Source organism: Podarcis gaigeae (genome assembly GCF_964106915.1).
Source record: "Podarcis gaigeae genome assembly, chromosome: Z".
In the NCBI taxonomy this organism is placed as follows: domain Eukaryota; kingdom Metazoa; phylum Chordata; class Lepidosauria; order Squamata; family Lacertidae; genus Podarcis; species Podarcis gaigeae.
This window is the reverse complement of record NC_139691.1, coordinates 41,285,541-41,305,219: the sequence shown is the minus strand read 5'-3', so window position 1 is coordinate 41,305,219 and position 19,679 is coordinate 41,285,541. Positions and strand designations below refer to the sequence as shown.

Genomic DNA, 19,679 nt, shown 5'->3' with positions numbered 1-19,679 from the left:
TTGATCTTTGTCATCATATAAAGGAATGGAAGAAAATGCTTCTTAGTAAGAACAAAGCCAACTTTAGGTATTATCTGAAGTCTAGAGACTGCAATTAGGTCAGATAACTAGTTGGACTCACTGAAGAGCCTGCTTAGATTCCATTTATTTTGTATGTTCCTTGTTCCAAGTACAGCAGCAGGGATCATTCTGTTCCTAACTCAAGAGTTACTTCTATTAGTGTTGAAGCCTACCAAGAGGAAGACGGGCGGAGGTGTTGCTTAGCAACCTAACAGAGTGACATGATGTTAGCTGAGGTAGGGTGTGCCCTGATTGGTTGTGTCATTCTGAGGGAGTTTTATGCAACAGAGCACTAGGGGGTTCAGCCTCCTCCTGGGCTACATTGCTTCACATCCTCAAGGACTGCCCACTTTTGCCTTGTTACCCACCAACTTTGGCCCCTGGTCTCACCCAACCCCAGTATGTGACCCATGCAATGTTGGGTTGGGAAAAGTTCCCTTCTCCTGTCATTAACTCCACTGTGCATTGTATGAAGAAGCCCATTCTTTTGTCCGTCCTGGTTCTCCTGCAAAATATTTTCATTAGATGACTTACTTACTAGTGATATGGGAGAGAAAGGAAAACCCATCTTTCTCTCTCTCCACTTTTTCCATAACTGAATAATTGTCTATCATGCCCCTACCCTGAGTACTGTTAAGAACACATCATTTTACAAGCATGTTTGCTCCATGCACAATAAGAACAGGCTGTTGCATGTGCCATTTCAGACACCTGTGACACCATCCATCATCTTCTCCAAGGACCCACAGGCCCGTTGTCTTAAATAGCCAGTTAGCAGAGTTCCTTGACACTACGCAAACCCATTTTCTGCAGCTGTTGTGGCAATAAATTCCACCCTTATAAACGAGAGCACTGCAAATTGACTTGCATGTAGTAACGCCGGCAATAAACTTTTCTGGCTTTATTCATTTTCTCCAGACTGTTACCCCCCCCCCCCCAAAAAAAATGCAACTTACCCAGCTGGACATCTATCATGCTCGTCTGGTTCTCCATAGGGTACATAGGCTGAGGAGGCCTCTTAGTGACTAAGGCTAGAAGAGAAAAATGAGACAAAAGAGGGATGAAGAAAACTTCAGACAAATGGCAGAATAAGGAAAACAGCTGTCACAAATGGCTGCATTTTTGTAGTCTTGGTGCAACAAACATTTATTATATTTATTGTTTTGGTAGTGTCAGACTGCAGCAGGAATATAGGGACATAGAAATCTGCCTCATGCTAAGTCGGACCATTGGTCCACCCAGCTAAGTATTTCTGACACTGCCTGGCAGTTGCTCCCCAGGATTTCAGATAGGCGCTTCTCCTAACCCTGCCCAGAGATGTTGGCAATGGAAGCTGAGACCTTTGGCATGGGAAGTAGATGCCCAACCACTGAGCTATGGCCCTTTCCCCTAAATAAGCCCATGTGGGCAGCTAAGATTGGACAAATCTGTTAATTTAACTTCTTCAGGTTTCTATTTTTTTAAAATCTTAAATTCAGTTCTTCACATTTGTGCAACAATTTGCTTTTTAAAAAATCCTCATGAAAATTTGCCAGCAGTTTAGTGCAATTTTCCCCCAATTGTATTTCTGTATAACAACAACAACACCTTTATTGTCATTGTGCAACCTGTGTACAATTAAATTAAACGAGCCTCCCTCCCCCCAACACTCAATCTCTTATTAAACAACACACCACCTCGCAAGTCAATTTTACTATGTTATTTTCCGTTCAACAGCCTAACAGCCCATAGATAGAAGCTATTTTTTAGCCTGTTGGTATGGCTGATTATACTTCTATATCTCCTGCCTGAGGGTAGAAGGTTAAAGAGGTGATGGCCGGGGTGTGAGTCATCCCTGAGAATTTTTCTTGATCTCCTAAGGCAACGATCCCTTGTGATGTCATCTAGCGGACTCAAGGGACAGCCCATATCATGTGCTGTATTCACCACCCTCTGTAGAGTTTAGAATGGCATATACTGCCCCCCCCCAAGCAATTTCCCCATATAAAGCATTTTTTATTTTGTATAGCCCAAGTTCTCCTCTTCCCTTACTATCTCCTTCCATCTGCTTCCATCATTTCTAAATGGCCTTGGCCCAGTATATCTGAAGGAGTGTCTCCACCCCCATTGCTCAGCCCAGACACTGAGGTCCTCCTCTGAGATTCTTCTGCTGGTTCCCTCACTGCGAGAAGCAAAGTTACAGGGAACCAGGCAGAGGGCCTTCTCAGTAGTGGCACCCTCCCTGTGGAACACCCTCCCTTCAGATGTCAAGGAGATAAAGGACTACATAACTTTCAGAAGACACTTGAAGGCAGCCCTGTATCAGGAAGTTTTTAATGTTTTACTATGTTTTCACATAGTAAGTTGCCCAGAGTAGCTGGGGGAACCCGGCCAGATGGGTGTATTATTATTACTATTATAACCCCTTCTCAAAACTCCTTCCCTTCCCCCATTTTTTCTGGTCTCCCCACTTCCTTGCTCTCTGTCTCCCTAGGAGCCAATCAGCCTGAAGGGATGAAATGGGAACATAAAAATAGCCTGCTGGATCAGGCCAATCGTCTATCTAGTGCAGCATCGTGTTCTCATAGTGGCCAACCAGATGCCTGTGGGAAACCAGGAAGCAGAATATGAAGAAGAGAAGAAGAGTTTGGATTTGATATCCTGCTTTATCACTACCCTAAGGAGTCTCAAAGTGGCTAAAATTCTCCTTCCCTTCCTCCCCCACAACAAACACTCTGTGAGGTGAGTGAGGCTGAGAGACTTCAAGAAGTGTGACTGGCCCAAGGTCACCCAGCAGCTGCATGTGGAGGAGCGGGGAAGCGAACCCGGTTCACCAGATTACAAGACTACCCTCTTAACCACTACACCATGCTGGCTCTCATATGACTGCAGGAGCCCTCTCCCCTTCTATGGTTTCCAGCACAGCTATTTGGAACCATTGCTGCCTCCAACTGTAGAAGTAGAGCATATAGCCATCATGGCAAGTAGCCATTGATAGCCCTCTCCTTTAGGTATTTGTCTAATCTTCTTTTAAAGCCATCCAAGTTGTTGGCCATCACTGCCTCCTGGGGAAACTAGTTCCATAGTTTAACTATCTGCTGCATGGAGAAATACTTTCTTTTATCTGACATAAATCTTCCAACATTCAACCTCAGTGGATGTTCATGAGTTCTAGTGTTATGAAAGAGGGAGAAAAACTTTCCACTTTCTCCATGCCATGTATAATTCCATAAATGTCTGTCATGCCTCCTCTTGCTTGCCTTTTCTCTAAGTTAAAGGGAAGGTATTTGGCTAGCATAGATACCTGCTTCCAAAAACAGGTAAGAGATCAACCCCTGGCTTTACAGGGTTTCAAAGAGGGTGCATTGCCAGCCCGACCTGGAGATGCCACTGATAAGCATTCTGTGCAATCTCTGCCCAAAGCCCCTACCTGAACCCAGAAAATTCAAGTGGCAGATCTAGACTCTTGGAATTATAATCACCTCACCAAGCTGAGGTGCAGACCTATAGAAGCTCTACCTTCCCCAATCCACTTCTAATAAAATAACATTCCAGTATTCGTATCAGACTTTCAGAGCAGATTTTCAGTTATCTCCTTCCCTACATACAAGCAGGATACATTCGGATGAAAAGTTCGGTTTACCCAGGCAGAATAATCACGAGTGGATCTCCTAAGACTTATGTTGCTTACATGTACAATTTTATTAGAGCAAAATGGGAAATTCCATTTGTAAGAATGGAATTGGCGCAAGGCACCTCATTCCAAACTCAAAAGTGACAGTGGGCCCCTAGGAAACATCCAGCCCACTGAAACAATTAAATTACTTTTAAATTACTCTGAGGAGCAGAAAGTTGATGGCAGGAACCTAATAATCAATTTCTTTTGCTAACGCACTCAGGACCTCTGAATGCTATTAGAGGAAGAAGGAAGAGCTGTCATTGCTACCTAATCATATATGGTGCTATCTCTGTTGAGAATTTTCAAAAGCTGTGGGATGGATCGTAGCACAAGTCTCAAATCCTAATTTGCTTCAGTATAGATATCAAGGACTAATTTATGCAACTTAAAATTGGCTCTGGCCAGAGAGTTCAATCTAGGGCACAATTCAAGATACTGGTGAATAGTTTTAAAGCCCTGAATGGCTTAGGACCAGCACTGCCAACTCCCATATCAACTTGGCTGCTCCCTAAGATCTGATGCCGAGACCCTGCTCTGTGTCCCACCTACAGTGGGAGCAACAATGGGTAGCAAGAGTTTTCTTTCCACACTCCTCTCTCCTAATCTTTTTTTCCTTTGTGCTGTACCTTTTAGACTGAAAGCCTGAGCTCAAGGCCTGACTTATTATTTAAAGTTTGGATGAGGAGTAGGGTGAAAATAGGGGGGAATCCTTCAATCTAGTATAAAATGAAGGAGCTTAGGAGATAGAAGTACCTGGACAAATCTGTCAATTTTGGTTCTTAGAGTTTCTTATGTCCCCCCCCCCCCATCTTATATTCCATTCTCTAATTTTCCAGAACAATTTAGAATTCTTTTTTTAAAAAAAATCCTCAGGAAAATTAATCAGCATTTGGGGGCAAATTTCTCCTAATAAATGCATTTTTGTATGTAGTTTTGACTAATATACTTTTTTTTGCAATTGATTTGTGAGTTGCTGTGCCCATCAGTTGAAGCTGGACCACAGGGTGGGAGCTATAAAGGTTCCCCACTTTGGATTAGCATGTAAGGTTTCACAAAGTCTAGGAGTCGGTGGGTTGATAAAGGGGTGAGGTTTGCTGTAGGTGGTAAGCAACACAAGCAGAAACAAAACATGCATGTACATGTGTGTGTGTGTGTGTGTGTGTGTATCTTTGTGTGCATGTGTTTGTGCATTCATTTGATATTGCTTGAACTTCACTTCCCCTTACACGATCATTCTTCTCCTGAAAACTTGGGGCATAAAAGTCAAGTACCTTTGAACCAGAAGTGCATAAAATTATGTATAACCTAATAGCAACCATTTTCTCTAAAGCAAACTCTTCAGGAGAAATCTTTTGCTCTTTGGTTTTGGCTGACTGCAAAGATTCTATGTGTACTTATTTTCCTTTCTTGAGCACTTGAAGCTGGGGTATGGCTTACTGCTAAAGGCAACCAATTCCTGATAAGTTTGCATGGTGTTTCCCACCCTCCCCTGTAATTTTTGTACAGCTTTTTCCTTTTGCAGGAACTCTTGGAGAAGAGGCAATCTGCAACATGGTGAAACAGTCGGGTGCTATTGTGAAAGGACAGCAGAAGACACAAGGACCACTGACATCCATCCTAAAGAACGTAATGAGCTGTCGTTCTGCAATGGGCAGAAGGAGCCGTTATCCCTCATTCTGATATCGAGGTCCTGACCTATGCTAGAAAGTCTCGAATCCTAGTATGCTCCATTCTGAAGAAAAGTAGCTCCATTAAGAGACTGAACTCATACACAAAGTAGCTCCAGAACCTGCCATGTATATATATGCCTGTGTGAATGAACCCTTAAGAGTTTTAAACCTCAGACTTGGGAACACTTTCGAACAGAGGACTGCCCTAAGGAAGGGTGTAGGCATTTCTCCCTATCAGTAACTGGCCACAAATTGCTGTTTGTTGCTGAACAAATGAGTGTTCTTCCTCAAGTCTCTCCTTTTACCTCTCCAAACTTAGATATGAGGTAGTATCAGAGGGTAGTGTGATTGCTGTGTTTTCTTTTCGGTGCAACCGTCAGGCCTGGGTACAGTGAGGTGAGAGAATTTGACAAAATGGAGGTCCACACTTTAATACAGTAGCACGAGGGGAAGGGAAGAACAACTGCTTAGCAGGCAGAAGATCCCATGTTAGATTACTGACGGCTCTGGGCAGGGCTGTCCCCTGTCTGAAATCCTGAACAGCATTGTTCAAAACATATTTGAAACCTGAGAGCACGGTTAGGATCCTGGGTAAGCCCAAAACAGCTTTCAGGGGTTGTAAATTCCCCCCAGACTCAGGAGAGGCGTTATTAATTATACCCTTTTAACACTCCTTAAAGGTAAAGGTAAAGGGATCCCTGACCATTAGTTCCAGTCGTGACTGACTCTGGGGTTGCGGCGCTCAACCAGAGCAGTGCAAGGAAATGCCATTTACCTTCCCGCCAAAGTGGTGCCTATTTATCTACTTGTACTTTGACGTGCACTTTGATGTGCTTTTGAACTGCTAGGTGGGCAGGAGCTGGGACCGTGCAACGGGAGCTCCCCTCGTCATGGGGATTCAAACCACTGACCTTCTGATCGGCAAGTACTAGGCTCAGCGGTTTAACCCACAGTGCCACCCACATCCCTTTAACACTCCTTATTTTATTCCAAATGGTTAACTTCAACATTGATTTGCCAAAATGACACAGGCATTTAATTTTGGAAGGAATCCTTTTGTGTCCACTTCAAGCTTGGCCTATGAATGTCTTATTGCTACTCTGCTGGCAGAGCAAAAAACCTCAAAGGTTTTCTGTTTTTATTAAAAAAGAAGAAGAAGAAGTAGGGGGAAAACTCCTAAACTGCTATTTGTCTGTTCCCTTAAGAAACATCTATTATTTAGCAGGAATGCACAACAGCAGTTTCTGTAATTCTCTGCATAACTTCATAGAATAAAGTGGTCCCATTTTTCTGCACCTATTGACAGGGGCAACTAAAAGTCCGTACGGTTAAAATATGTGGCGAGGCTTTGATAAACTAAAAGTTATTATATTGTTTTTCCCCTGGTTCTTAAAAAAAATCAAAAATCATTCCCCACAAGCAATTTAGAGAAGCCAATTAAGAGCAGGCAACACAGAAGCCCCATCATTAAACAAGCGACTACTCCTGGTGTTCATGAGGACCCAAAGGAGGAAATGCATTAGGTATCACTATAAAATGATGTGGAAATATTATTTCTCTATCTGCAATTCAGATGAATAGCAGGTGAAAACCTCCACCCCCTCAGGTGTGCTCAGAGCAATTGCAGTAATGCTGGGACTATTAAAAGAATTGTAGACCTATTTCCCAAATGCAAAAAAACATGCAGAGGCAAAGAGACCTGCCTTTTGCCAGGCAGAACATGGCAAATATTAAAGAGGATGTGTGTGTTCATTTTAAGATTGTTAATCCACTGCTACCATTTCCATTTTACTTCCCTCCCCCCCCCCCAAAGATCACCAAAATGGCCTCCTCCGAACCTTGAACAACTCGCAGTCCCACCTGTACCCTTATATCCCAGGTTGATACCACATCATCCGGAGGGCTGCTGCTAGACACAACCTGTGGAACAGAGATTGGGCAGATACCCTTCCTTTTCACCTTTAGGTGAAATACTTCATTATGCCAACAGCTCATATGGAGCTGCTTAATTTTTATTTATTTATTTAATTTTTTTTTGGAGTGCCCAGCCATTTTAGTAACAGCTTTTTATTTACTGTGTTTTATACTCTGGGTGTTGGGGATGTGGGTGGCGCTGTGGGTTAAACCACAGAGCCTAGGACTTGCCAATCAGAAGGTCGACGGTTTGAATCCCTGCGATGGGGTGAGCTCCCATTGCACGGTCCCTGCTCCTGCCAACCTAGCAGTTCGAAAGCAAGTGCAAGTAGATAAATAGGTACTGCTCCGGCGGGAAGGTAAATGGCATTTCCGTGTGCTGCTCTGGTTCGCCAGAAGCAGCTTAGTCATGCTGGCCACATGACCCGGAAGTTGTACTCCGGCTCCCTCGGCCAATAAAGCGAGATGAGCGCTGCAACCCCAGAGTCGGCCATGACTTGACCTAATGGTCAGGGGTCCCTTTACCTTTATACTCTGGGTGATGTACGGATAGTTTTATAAATAGATAAATATTATTTCAATAGCGTTTGACTGGAAATGCCTGATTCCCTCCCTTCATTTGTATGGAGACAATACATAGAGTATAGTGAAATATGGATCACAAGTATGGAGTATGGAGACAATACATAGAGTATAGTGAAATATGGATCATGATATCTCACTTAGAAGGGGAAAAAACACACACAAGATGAATCCCACCCTTCTATAGTCTCTTAAACTTAGCATCATTTTTGTTTTGCTTTCAACTATTTTCTTGGGGGAAACTGTACAGCAGAGTTTATCTGGCAGCAAAATCCAAAGACAGCTATCAGGAGACCCAAATGCATTTTCTGGCTCTGGAAATGAATTAGCGGTGGTTGTTTGCCAAAAAATGTCAAGCTTTCTCAGTTGGCCCAGTAGTGATATGATTGAGCCAGAAAAATAGATATAAATATTAGGCAAGGAAGGAGTTGCATGGTCCTGTTGAGTACATAACATTTGTAGGCTTGGGACTCTGAAAACCGCTTTGCTATACACGGCCTGCTGGAATTCACACTGATCTCTTTAGGCATTTTAAACATTGCTTTCATGAACGGCATAAAACACTTTCAGGGAGCAAGTGGTCACTGAACCAAACAGATACGTGAAATAAGTAACCCATGGCTGAATGAATTCAGAGACTATTTTCAAGGTTGGAAATAGCACACAAAGGTTAGCTGTTTCGTCCTAACAGCTTATGAGGGGGCTTTATCTTTGTGCTGATTGGTAATGGTGGATCAGATTCCCTAAATGGCAATTTAGCTGCTGTTATTGATCTTCTGCAGTGTGCTGTCTCTGGGGGGTAATGGGCATGCTTATGGTGTCCTTCAAACAAAGGTGTGTATGTGCGGGGGGGACCTGTGGAACTTAAGGTGTTGTTGGACCCTAAGTCAAAACAGCATGTCTAGTAATTATTCCTAGAGCTGTATCCACCTTTTGCCATATGCTGAAGAGGCACCTCATTCCCCTGCCCTATGACAGTTAAGGTATTTTGTTTTGTAAGATCCCACATCTTGCTGAATTTACAGTGCTGTGTTCCAGGACTTGCTCTGTAATAATTGTAATGGGTAGAATTGCACTATGACAGACATTCCATCTGAGCATGTATTGCAGCATGTCAGGCAGAACAATCCCATCTCTCATCCCCTTGCATCATGTTCTGGGGGTTCTACCAACACCCTCCCCCCAGCCAATTTTGGGAGCATTGGGCGATGTGCAGGAGAGGACTGGGGGTGTGAGAAAGTTTCATTACACAAGTGGAAACCCTTTCACAAGGTTTCCATCAATGGGGCTCATTAGATGAACCCACCCAATGGTTTTATTGGTTAAAATTGTGCATATTCTGTTGTGGTAACTCCAGTGGCGTAGCGTGGGTTGTCAGCACCCGGGGCAAGGCAAGTAATTTGCACCCCCTAACCCGTGGATTTGCGCCCCCTAACCCTAACCCCCAGATGTTGCGCCCGGTGCGGCCGGCCCCCCCTGCACCCCCCACGCTACGCCACTGGGTAACTCACCATAGGTGTTTCTGCTGAAGTGGTGGTAAGAAATATTATACAGTGGTACCTCGGGTTAAGAACTTAATTCATTCTGGTGATCTGTTCTTAACCTGAAACTGTTCTTAACCTGAACTACCACTTTAGCTAATGGAGCCTCCTGCTGCTGCCACTGCATCGCCGCCGCACAATTTCTGTTCTCATCCTGAAGCAAAGTTCTTAACCCCAGGTACTATTTCTGGGTTAGCGGAGTCTGTAACCTGAAGCGTATGTAACCTGAAGTGTCTGTAACCCAGGGTACCACTGTAATGGATTCAAGTTTTCCCTGCGAAAAAATCTCCAGGAAAGGTTGAAAATTTACTACAGGCATCCCCCCCTTAATGTGTATCCCATTCACATGTGACTGCATTTACATGTATCACTGTGAAATAAATAAATGATTTGAACCAAGAAATGGCACCAAAATGGCACAAAAGAGCTGGAGAGAGCTGGAGAGCAGGGGAAAAGAGCTTGTACAGCTGCTCCAAGTGTCTCACCACCCCCATTCAATCACCCTCCATGGGTTTCTTCTTCCTGGCCAGCAGAAACATTGCATGGGGGGTGTTGCTCCATTCTTCCACCCACCTACCTGTCAATTTTGTTCCTAGGATCCTTCTACCCTCCGATTGCCATCAGCCTCCCCACAAACAGGCAGCAGCATTATTTCTGGTGGGTGGGGGAGAAACTAGATAAAAATAAACCATCTCAAGCAACTTCCAAGACTAACAGGGAGGGCACTGAGAGGTCCTGCAGCAGCACTGGGCACTGGGAGCTACCCAGCCACTGACCCACTGACCACCCCCCAGCTCAACTTTCCATTCACCAGAGGCAGGCAGGGTGCGTGTGCATGCGCAAGGTGCCTTGCTGCTTGGGGAAAGGGACTGGAACGGACAGGATTCGCAGAGAAAAAGGCACTTCCCAGCCTCTGTCAAGAGCGCCCACACTTTACATGATTTCATGTATAGATGTGAAGCCTGATAACATAACCCCTGCATAAGTAGGGGAACTCCTGTACTTGTTGTGTAAGCAAAGGGGAGCTCACCCATAAGTAATCCATAATACAAAATGGGATCTGCAGTTTTTTGTAGGAAGGAGAAATATGGAATAATTTGCACATTATGCATCAGGCCGTAAGGCTCCCACTGAGTTCAGCTGAGTCAAATTGCAGTCCTTGGGCTCATGTATTTTCAGTGTGTGGCAAAATACACACTAATTAGCACAACTTTGAACCCTTGGCAAAACAGTTAATTTCTTTCTGAGGGAGAGGTAAAACTTAATTTCCAGTGCTCTGCTTATTGTGATAACAACTGGCAACGCAAGCTGTAATGAATAATTGATATCTGTAGGTACTGTGAGTAGATTTATTATGGGTATTTGCTGTTGTTGTTTTTTAAAAAAACTGTTGATAGTTTCTATATTTTGATAACTTTACTATGTCTACTTCTTTTTAATGTCTCTTGATTTTATTGGTATTTTCTTATGAATATTTTATATTATTTTATGCAAAGCACTTTGAGATTTATTTTTATTAAGTGATATATAAATCTGGTTAAATAGAATAAATAAAAATAGATTGTCGTTTTGCTGTTGAAAATTGAGCTGGGCCTCACGGCAAGCATTGAAAATGAAGGATTGCTAAATTATGAGGATCAGCAGCAGCATGGGGTGGGTGGGTGAGCTGAAGAAAATGTTTCATTTCCTTCCATCTTTACAAAGAAATGCCAACTTCCTTCCTCTAACCAAAAACTCTGGCACTGTCTCCCCATTAATCAGCAGAAGGCTTCTCCTACTAGTTATTCAGGAGGCTGGCATCCATCTTGACAGCAGATCTTGTAGATTTGAATAGCATCCGCTGGGGGCAAAATCATGGCTTGCCAAGATTTTTTTTGCAGAAATTAATTCATCTCTGAAGTTAATTCTATGTTCATGTCCAGCTCAAATACACAACCTCCCAGATAACATTTCAGTACGAATCTTAGGCAGTACGATACTCTTGTGACTGACAAGGGAAGCAAACTAACCGAACAGAACACAGAGGGAAAGTAATAATTTTATGCATGTTACTGGGTTGGGGGCGAGGGGAAGCCCTTGGGAATTAGATAATCCACTGGGAAAGGAAACTAATGCTGCCGAAGACAAAATTGGGGTTCAATGTGACCTTGGCAGATTGGAGAACTGGGCCCAAACTAACAGAATGAATTTCAATAGGGACAAATGTTTTCCTGCATTTAGGCAGGAAGAACCAGCTGCACAAACATAAGATGTGGGACACCTGGTTTACCAGTAGGACATGTGAAAAATGGTGGCCCCATTTCTGCTCTAGTCCTGTCCGAATCAGCACACAGTGAACTAAGTTTGCTACTGTAGAGGAAGTGGTGGTGGTGCTGATGGCTAGTCAAGATCTAAGTATGTCTTTTGGTTTCCTTGAATTAGAGCAGTGTTTTCAAAATGTGATGTTGGGAGCATTTTTGTTTTCCAGAAGCTTACTTCAATTAGTCATGCCAGGTAAACTTCCCTGAAAGGCAACTTCCCCATCAATCTGCAAGCTTTCATGAAAACTGCAACTGCACGAAAGTATTCCTCTGATACATACTCAGTTTGCATAGTATGGCATTGGGGCCTAAAAGACCTCTGTAATGTTCTGCATGAAGTGCGTGTGCACCTTAGAGCATTTCCCATAATCCTCTTCAATAGACAGCAATTTTATGGCAGATATTGCTTGGGAATAGGGATGTAAGGAGAAGGCATGGAAGGGGCAGCCAAGTGCAGTGGCCCCTGGCCTTGGATTGCTAAACTAGCGGGAGAGCCCTGTCAGGATCCTGCCAGACTTACACTGTCATGCCAAGAACAAGACTCCCACCTCATGCCTCACAAGCTTTGCATGGGCCTGGTAAGCAGGTGCAATCTGCCCTGTTTCTGTCCTGCTGCAGTTTGGCTTCTGCTAAAACCTACTTTGCTTGTCTCATTATTTGTTATGGCTGAAGCCAACATAATTAATTAAGTAATGAACTACACAATCGATTTCAATGCATTGCAGTAGAATGGAAATGTCAAAAACAATGCAGAAAAGAGCACAACTATTTATGTAACCTTTGGGGGGCCCCTGTTCCCCTCACAGATACGGTTTTCAGAATTCCTTGGGAGGAGTAATTGACTGCTAACTACTCTGGGAATTGTGGCTCAGTGAGGGGAATGGAGGTTTCATAACCAAGCTTAGTACCCAAAACAAACTACAGTTCCCAGAATGATTTAGGTGAAGCTATGGCTAAAAACGCCTGCTTCTTGGGAGAAAAGCAATGACAAACCTAGACAGTATCTTAAAAAGTAGGGACATCACCTTGCCGACAAAGGTCTGCATAGTTAAAGCTATGGTTTCCCCAGTAGTGATGTATGGAAATGAGAGCTGGACCATAAAGAAGGCTGATTGCCAAAGAATTGATGTTTTTGAATTATGGTGCTGGAGGAGACTCTTGAGAGTCCCATGGACTGCAAGAAGATCAAACATATCCATTCTTAAGGAAATCAGCCCTGAGTGCTCACTGGAAGGACAGATCCTGAAGCTGAGGCTCCAGTACTTTGGCCATCTCATGAGAAGAGAAGACTCCCTGGAAAAGACCCTGATGCTGGGAAAGATGGTGGGCACAAGGAGAAGGGGACGACAGAGGAGGAGATAGTTGGGTAGTGTTCTTGAAGCTACCAGCATGAATTTGACCAAACTGTGGGAGGCAGTGGAAGACAGGAGTGCCTGGCGTGCTCTGGTCCATGGGGCCACGAAGAGTCAGACACAACTAAACAACTAAACAACAACAACATGGCTAAAGTGGAACTATAGTGCTTTAAATGTATAGTGCAGATGAGGCCTTGGAAAAAGTGATGCCCTTTCTTTCTACTCTGCAAGGATAAAGATGACCTAAGGTAGACTATCTGTGCCTAATGCTCAGGCAAGGGCTTCTTTACTGCTTGCATAAAATAAGCTCTGACAAGTTGCACCAGGCAGGTGTACTGCCCAGGGCAAGTAAAGCATTAAGAACAGATATGTAGCATTCAGCCTTAGGCTGAGTCTGCCCCAGATGCTCCCACCAGCCTAGTGTGACAAGAAAGAGACTTGCAGCATTCATTGTCACTCTTAGATCTGAAATTGTGTGCACAGGGCTCAGCCTAATTCCAAATCAGGGCACTTTTGCACAAGAGAAGTCTATGCCCTCTAATGAGCAGTCTGCACTGTAACCGGGGAAATTATTCTGGGGAAAAGCCAGGTAGGTCTCCCCACTGCCAAGAGGCATTCCCATATAAACAGTGGAAAGCCAGCCATACTACAGCTTGTATCAGACTCAGAGAGAGACTGTGCCACAGTGGCAGAGCAAAAGTTTGCCTTGGTTAAAATACTCTTCAGTTAAAAGAGTCATATAGTACAATGACAGAATGTATGAACTGTATGTAGGAAGACCTAAGTTCAGCCTCTTGCATCCTCAGTTAAGAGCAGGGGAGGGGAAACTTCTTCATCCAAGGGGGCCACATACTACTGACACATGGATTCTGCTCAAGAGCTGAGCATGTATCAGTGATGATATATGAAGCATATCTGCACCCTGATTCTTTTAGGGGAGGTCCAATGGCTTCTATTTATTTTTACAGAGTTATTCAACAACTTCTATATACCACTTGATTGTAGGAGAACTTGTCGGGTTTGCTGAAGTTAGTTGATTTTTAGCGTGGTGTCCTTGTTATTGTTAAGCATGATTTATTTTACTTGCTATTTTTGAATTGGGCCTGGAAACTGCTTGGCAGCCAGTACAGTTGGGCCAGGATTGGTGTAATATGCTCAGACTGCCTTGCCCTGGTGAGCAACCTGGTTGTTGAATTCTGCAGCAGCTGAAGTTTCTGAACTGTATTCAGAGGCAGCCCCACATACTAGTTCGAAAGCAGCAGTAATAAAGCCCTTGCCTAAGAGTTAGGCACAAATACGGTATCCTATAGTGTTCTATGAAATTCCTAGGGATGGTGCTGTGGTCTAAACGACCAAGCCTCATGGGCTTGCCGATCGGAAGGTCAGCAGTTTGAATTCCTGTGACGGAGTGAGCTCCCGTTGCTCTGTCCCAACTCTTGCCAACCTAGCAGTTTGAAAGCACACCACTGCAAGCAGATAAATAGGTACCACTGTGGCGGGAAGGTAAATTGTTTTTCCGTGTGCTCTGGTTTCCGTCATGGTGTTCCATTGCACAAAAGTGGTTTTGTCCTGGAAAGCTGTCTGTGGACAAATGCTGGCTCCCTCGGCCACCTGAAAGCGAGATAAGCACAGCAACCCCATAGTTGCCTTTGACTGGACTTAACCATCCAGGGGTCCTTTACCTTTACTTTAAAGGTAAAGGTAAAGGGACCCCTGACCATTAGGTCCAGTTGTGGCCGACTCTGGGGTTGCGGCGCTCATCTCGCTTTACTGGCCGAGGGAGCTGGTATACAGCTTCTGGGTCATGTGGCCAACATGACTAAGCCACTTCTGGCAAACCAGAGCAGCACACGGAAATGCCGTTTACCTTCCCGCCGGAGTGGTACCTATTTATCTACTTTGACGTGCTTTCAAACTGCTAGGTTGGCAGGAGCAGGGACCGAGCAATGGGAGCTCACCCCGTCGTGGGGATTCGAACCGCCAACCTTCTGATTGGCAAGTCCTAGGCTCTGTGGTTTAACCCACAGCGCCACCCGCGTCCCACTTTCACCTTTACCTTATTTTAATTCTGGACCGTGGTTTGTCAAGAAATACTCAAATAGCCTATTCCAACTTTATCACAGATTTGTTTACTATGGAACAATCAGCTGAAAAGGTTCAACTCTCAAGAATTCTTGACATGGATACTGGTGGCTGCAAAATGGAAAACATAATGGGACTTGCAACTTGCACTCTGATATAAACATAAGTGGAGTTTAGCACTAGCAGAAAAAATAATGCATGTTGATAGGATGTTATCATATATAAAACAACAAATATAGACACACAGCACTCCCTCTCCATGACACAACATGAAATTTGGCTTTTCTAATGGTTTTAAGTACTCTGCTTATCTGATTCAAGTCTCTTCCAGATATCCTGCACTGCTTTTTTAAAAGTATTTGTATTTGTACTATTATTTTTGCTTTATTGGATTGTTTGGCCTGCTTCACTAAAATGTTTAATGAATAATAGAATCATGGAGTTGGAGGGGACCCCAAGGGTCCTCTAGTCTAACCCCCTGCAATGTGGGAATCTCAACTAAAGCGTCCATGACAGATGGCCATCCAACCTCTGCTTACAAACCTCCAAGGAAGGAGAGTCCACCACCTCTCGTGGGAGTCAGTTCCACTGCCGAACAGCTCTGACTGTCAGAAAGTTTTAACATATGTTTAGTCGGAATCTCCTTTCTTGTCACTTGGAGCCATTGGTTCAGGTCCTACCCACTAAAGCAGAATAAAAAAAGCTTGTTCCCTCCTCCATGTGACAGCCCTTAAGATATCTGAATATGGCTACCATATCTTCTCTTAGTCTCCTCTTTTCCAGGCTAAACATTCCCAGCTCCTTCAAGTGCTCCTGAAATGACCAGCAGTGGTGCTGCTTGGGCTTTGGAGAACTCTGTTCCACCCCTTCACAAAAATCCTTTCCCCTGCTAAGCAGCCCTCTGGGCTATTTATGGAGATATACCTATAGTAACACTTCACATGGTTATCATGAGGATAAAATAGGAAGGGAGGGGAATTATTTTCAGTATCAGAATGATATTTGTACTGATATGGGTGGGGATTTGACCTGAATGACCTCCAAGCCTTTAGACTGCTAGACTAATGAAGGTTGTTCCATTAGGGCAAATAGGGCTCTGCCCCACTAACATCAAGCTGCCTTCAGCCAGATCCCACCTGCCTATCTTCTTAGAACAAGACCAGGTTGTGGAACTGGCTATCAGCTTCCTCCTCTTTAAGTTCCCCAGTGTTGCCTTTGTAGAACTCATCAAGGAAGGAGTTGGGGTCGAAACTAGAATAAGTTGCCTTTCCTTGCCATTGGTTCTAGCGCAACCTACTGTTGGTCTCCCTGCTTTCCTCCCTACCAATCCCACTTCTCACCAGTCATCACTGTTGCTAGAGTGAGTCAAGCTAGTTGGGCAAGTACAGCCCAGCATATTCTCTTTCGTTTGGAGGGGTGGAACTGATGGGTTTGAAAGGCAGGACTTAGCACAGAGTAGGCAAATGGCTGGAGATTTCTCTCTGGGAGGAGGATCCCTTTCCTTCCCCACTGACTGTCACTGCTTTCTGCAAATTTGTTTTTTGGTTGTGTAGCTTTGGGAAGATACCATGAGAGACAGAGAGGAGGCTATACTGGTTCTCTGCAAGAACTGGATGATGCTAGCATGTTCCCTATGAATCTGACCGGGAGCAGTTAATTTGGAGCTATGATGTGTCTCCATCTGTGCTCAACCAATAGATGATCGATGATTACATTAGCTAGATAGGTAGGTAGGTAGAGAGGTAGATAGGTAGATGATAGATGATTAGATAGATAATAGATAGGTAGGTAGGTAGGTAGGTAGGTAGATAGTAGGTAGATAGGTAGATGATGATGATGGTGATAGATGATAGATTAGATAGATAGATAGATAGATAGATAGATAGATAGATAGATAGATGATAGATAGATGATAGAGAGTAGAGTTAGAAAAGTGGGATAGAAAAGTTAGGAGCCAAATGGCTTCTGGGACCTGGGTTATGGGCCCCAAAACAGAATGTCTGGTCACCAATTGGGGGGGGGGGGTCAGCAACACTTTTTATTTATTATTTTGATAGGCATGAATTAATACACAATTCACATAAGTGACCCATTATTAATATCACATTTTAGCACAAATTATTAATACATGTCTAATTTGGTGTTTACAATAAAAATTATTGGCACCATGCTTCAGTTTTCAAAACACTCTTCTCTTTATTGTTAGACTTCTTAACATATTGGCTATCCTTATGATGTACTTTAAGGCTTCAAAGCACATTCATTTCAGTCATCCTTGAGTGTCAGCCAGGCGCAAAAATATATATATAAAAATGGCACCCAGACTTTTTAAGGTGCTCGCAAATGGAGAATCTTTAGGCGCAAAATGCACCTGGCCCCCTGCTAATTTTGAACCCTGATCGATGATAGATATCAGTGAAACCATATATCACACAAACTCCACAATCTGCCCCCCCCCCAGTCACCTCATTCGAAGGATATTTGTCTGAACCCCTGGAACCTCAACACCACTTTGACATTTAAATTTATTTTAAAATTTGAGACTCCTGCATGGAAATTAATATGGAAAAAGGTAAGAGTCATCCAAAGTGGTTCATTTGGGAAACACACAAAAAAACAAAAACAAAAGGCACCATTGTTGCATTTCTGACTAATCTGGTAGCAATTTGGCATTCAGGAGATTGAACTGCCTTTCCTTTACTAACACAGCAATATCAACCTGACAAAATGATTACGCCTGCATCCGTCATTTGAAAGAGCTGAAATAAAGTCACTATAACACAGTGCTGTCAGAGGATAAATGTCTCCGGCTTTGAAAATAAACATCTCACACTTATTTTCCATAAAATGTCTCAGCATTCAGCTGGGAGCAAGGGAGACATCATTATCCTGTGACATAGTTCTGTTCTATTTGAATTTTTTTATTCAAGTAGGAAATCCATCACTTGTCGGCAACAACCGGAGAGCATAATGATTCTCGATTTTAGATTCCCTGTTCCAGCACGTCTTGCTAACTTTGCATTAAACTTTCAGTTTCTTCTCCTTGTGTTGGAGAGGCAGCTTGGCTGAAAATCTCCTGCTATGTCGCTGAGCAAATAAATAAATGCAGGGGATCTCCTAGATTGGCTATGTTTTTCCCCTTCCCTATGTGGAGACTGTGTACACACATCAGGAATCTGGTTGGCTACTCTGAAAACAGGATGCTGAATTAGACGGACTAATGCCCAGAGAACAATAGGCTCTTCTTATGTTATTAGCTATGCATCTGTTTATCAGTAAGGGATTCCTAGACTGATTCTGCTTCTTATGAACATAAGATTGTAAGAAGAGTCCTGCTGATCATACCAGTAGCCTCTCTAGATACATATGAAAAGCCTGCAATCCAGACAGGAGCACAACAGCACTGTCCTCTCATGTGGTTTCCAGAAAACACTATATTTTATTGTTGTAACTTGAAACAAAACTTGCATCTTTCTTAGCTTTCACTGCTGCTTTGGGTTTGCAATACTCCTCATCTTTGCTTTAGAACAATGTGTGTGTGTGTGGGGGGGGGGGGTGAACAGCCTGCTCCTCCTGGCTTAATTGCATAGAATTGCATATTTCTATTGACTCATGCAGGGGGGAAAAACACTATCATTTGAGGAGAAACATTTTTCACCCTTTCCTGTGGCTTGTATGTAGGTCAGGGAGGGGAGCCCCAGGCCAAAGGCTCAAATGCCCCCTTCCAGACCACTATAAGGCCCTTGGGACTGTCTCCAAGCCATACTCTCCACCAGCAGCCCTCCAAAGTTCCACCTCCCCAGCCTGTACCCCTATCCAGTCTTGTTTGTGGTCTCAGTGTGTTTCTGGCTGGCTAGATTGTATCCTTAAATTATGATAATGCCTCTTGCCTGCGTGGATGAAAGGTTGTATGTGTGTAAAAACCACTTACTTTTGCATGGCTGGTATGCAGCCTCTAACACTCTGTCTCTGGCTGTGCCTATTACTTGCATGTGGTCTCCAGAAGGTTGCACACAGTGGAATGCAGCCCTTGGATTGGGGGGAAAAAGGTTCCCTGCCCTTGACATAATTGGGGAAGTCAAGCTTAAATTTCCTCAATTGGGGAAGTCAAGATTAAATTTCCCCATTGAGGTACAGCTGCTCTGGGATCCTTTTCATTCATGTTCTTCCTTTTTATCCCCCATCCCCCATCTCTCCTCTTCAGGAACAGTGTAATATTAATGTTATATGCTCAAACCATCTTGCCCCAGGGAGCAACCTGGCTGCTGAATTCCACCCTAGCTGATGTTTCCAAACCATCTTCAAAGTCAGCCCTCCACACAACACGCTGAAGGTTGCCGGAGAGCAGACAACAGAAATAGGTTATCCCTGTCCAGATAGGGGTGTGCTTGGGCCACCAGCCAAAGTTGATGGAAGGCACTTCCTTCTTCGGAAGGAATGTAACCCCATCAAAAGCAGGCAACTTCACATCCATCCGGTTTAGGGAACCACGCACTAACCGTGCCCCAATCTTATCT

At 43.8% G+C, this 19,679-nt stretch overlaps 1 protein-coding gene across 6 annotated transcripts in view; it reads right to left on the bottom strand.

Moving 5' to 3' along the window:
- The window catches only part of IL1RAPL2 (interleukin 1 receptor accessory protein like 2), a 499,644-nt gene that overhangs the window by 129,493 nt on the left and 350,472 nt on the right, over positions 1–19,679 (bottom strand). For all 6 annotated transcript variants that reach the window (XM_083722871.1, XM_083722867.1, XM_083722868.1 and 3 more), the window contains one exon: positions 1,017–1,091. In XM_083722871.1, coding sequence (XP_083578997.1) covers positions 1,017–1,091 — 75 coding nt within the window. The remainder of the gene's footprint in view (positions 1–1,016; positions 1,092–19,679) is intronic.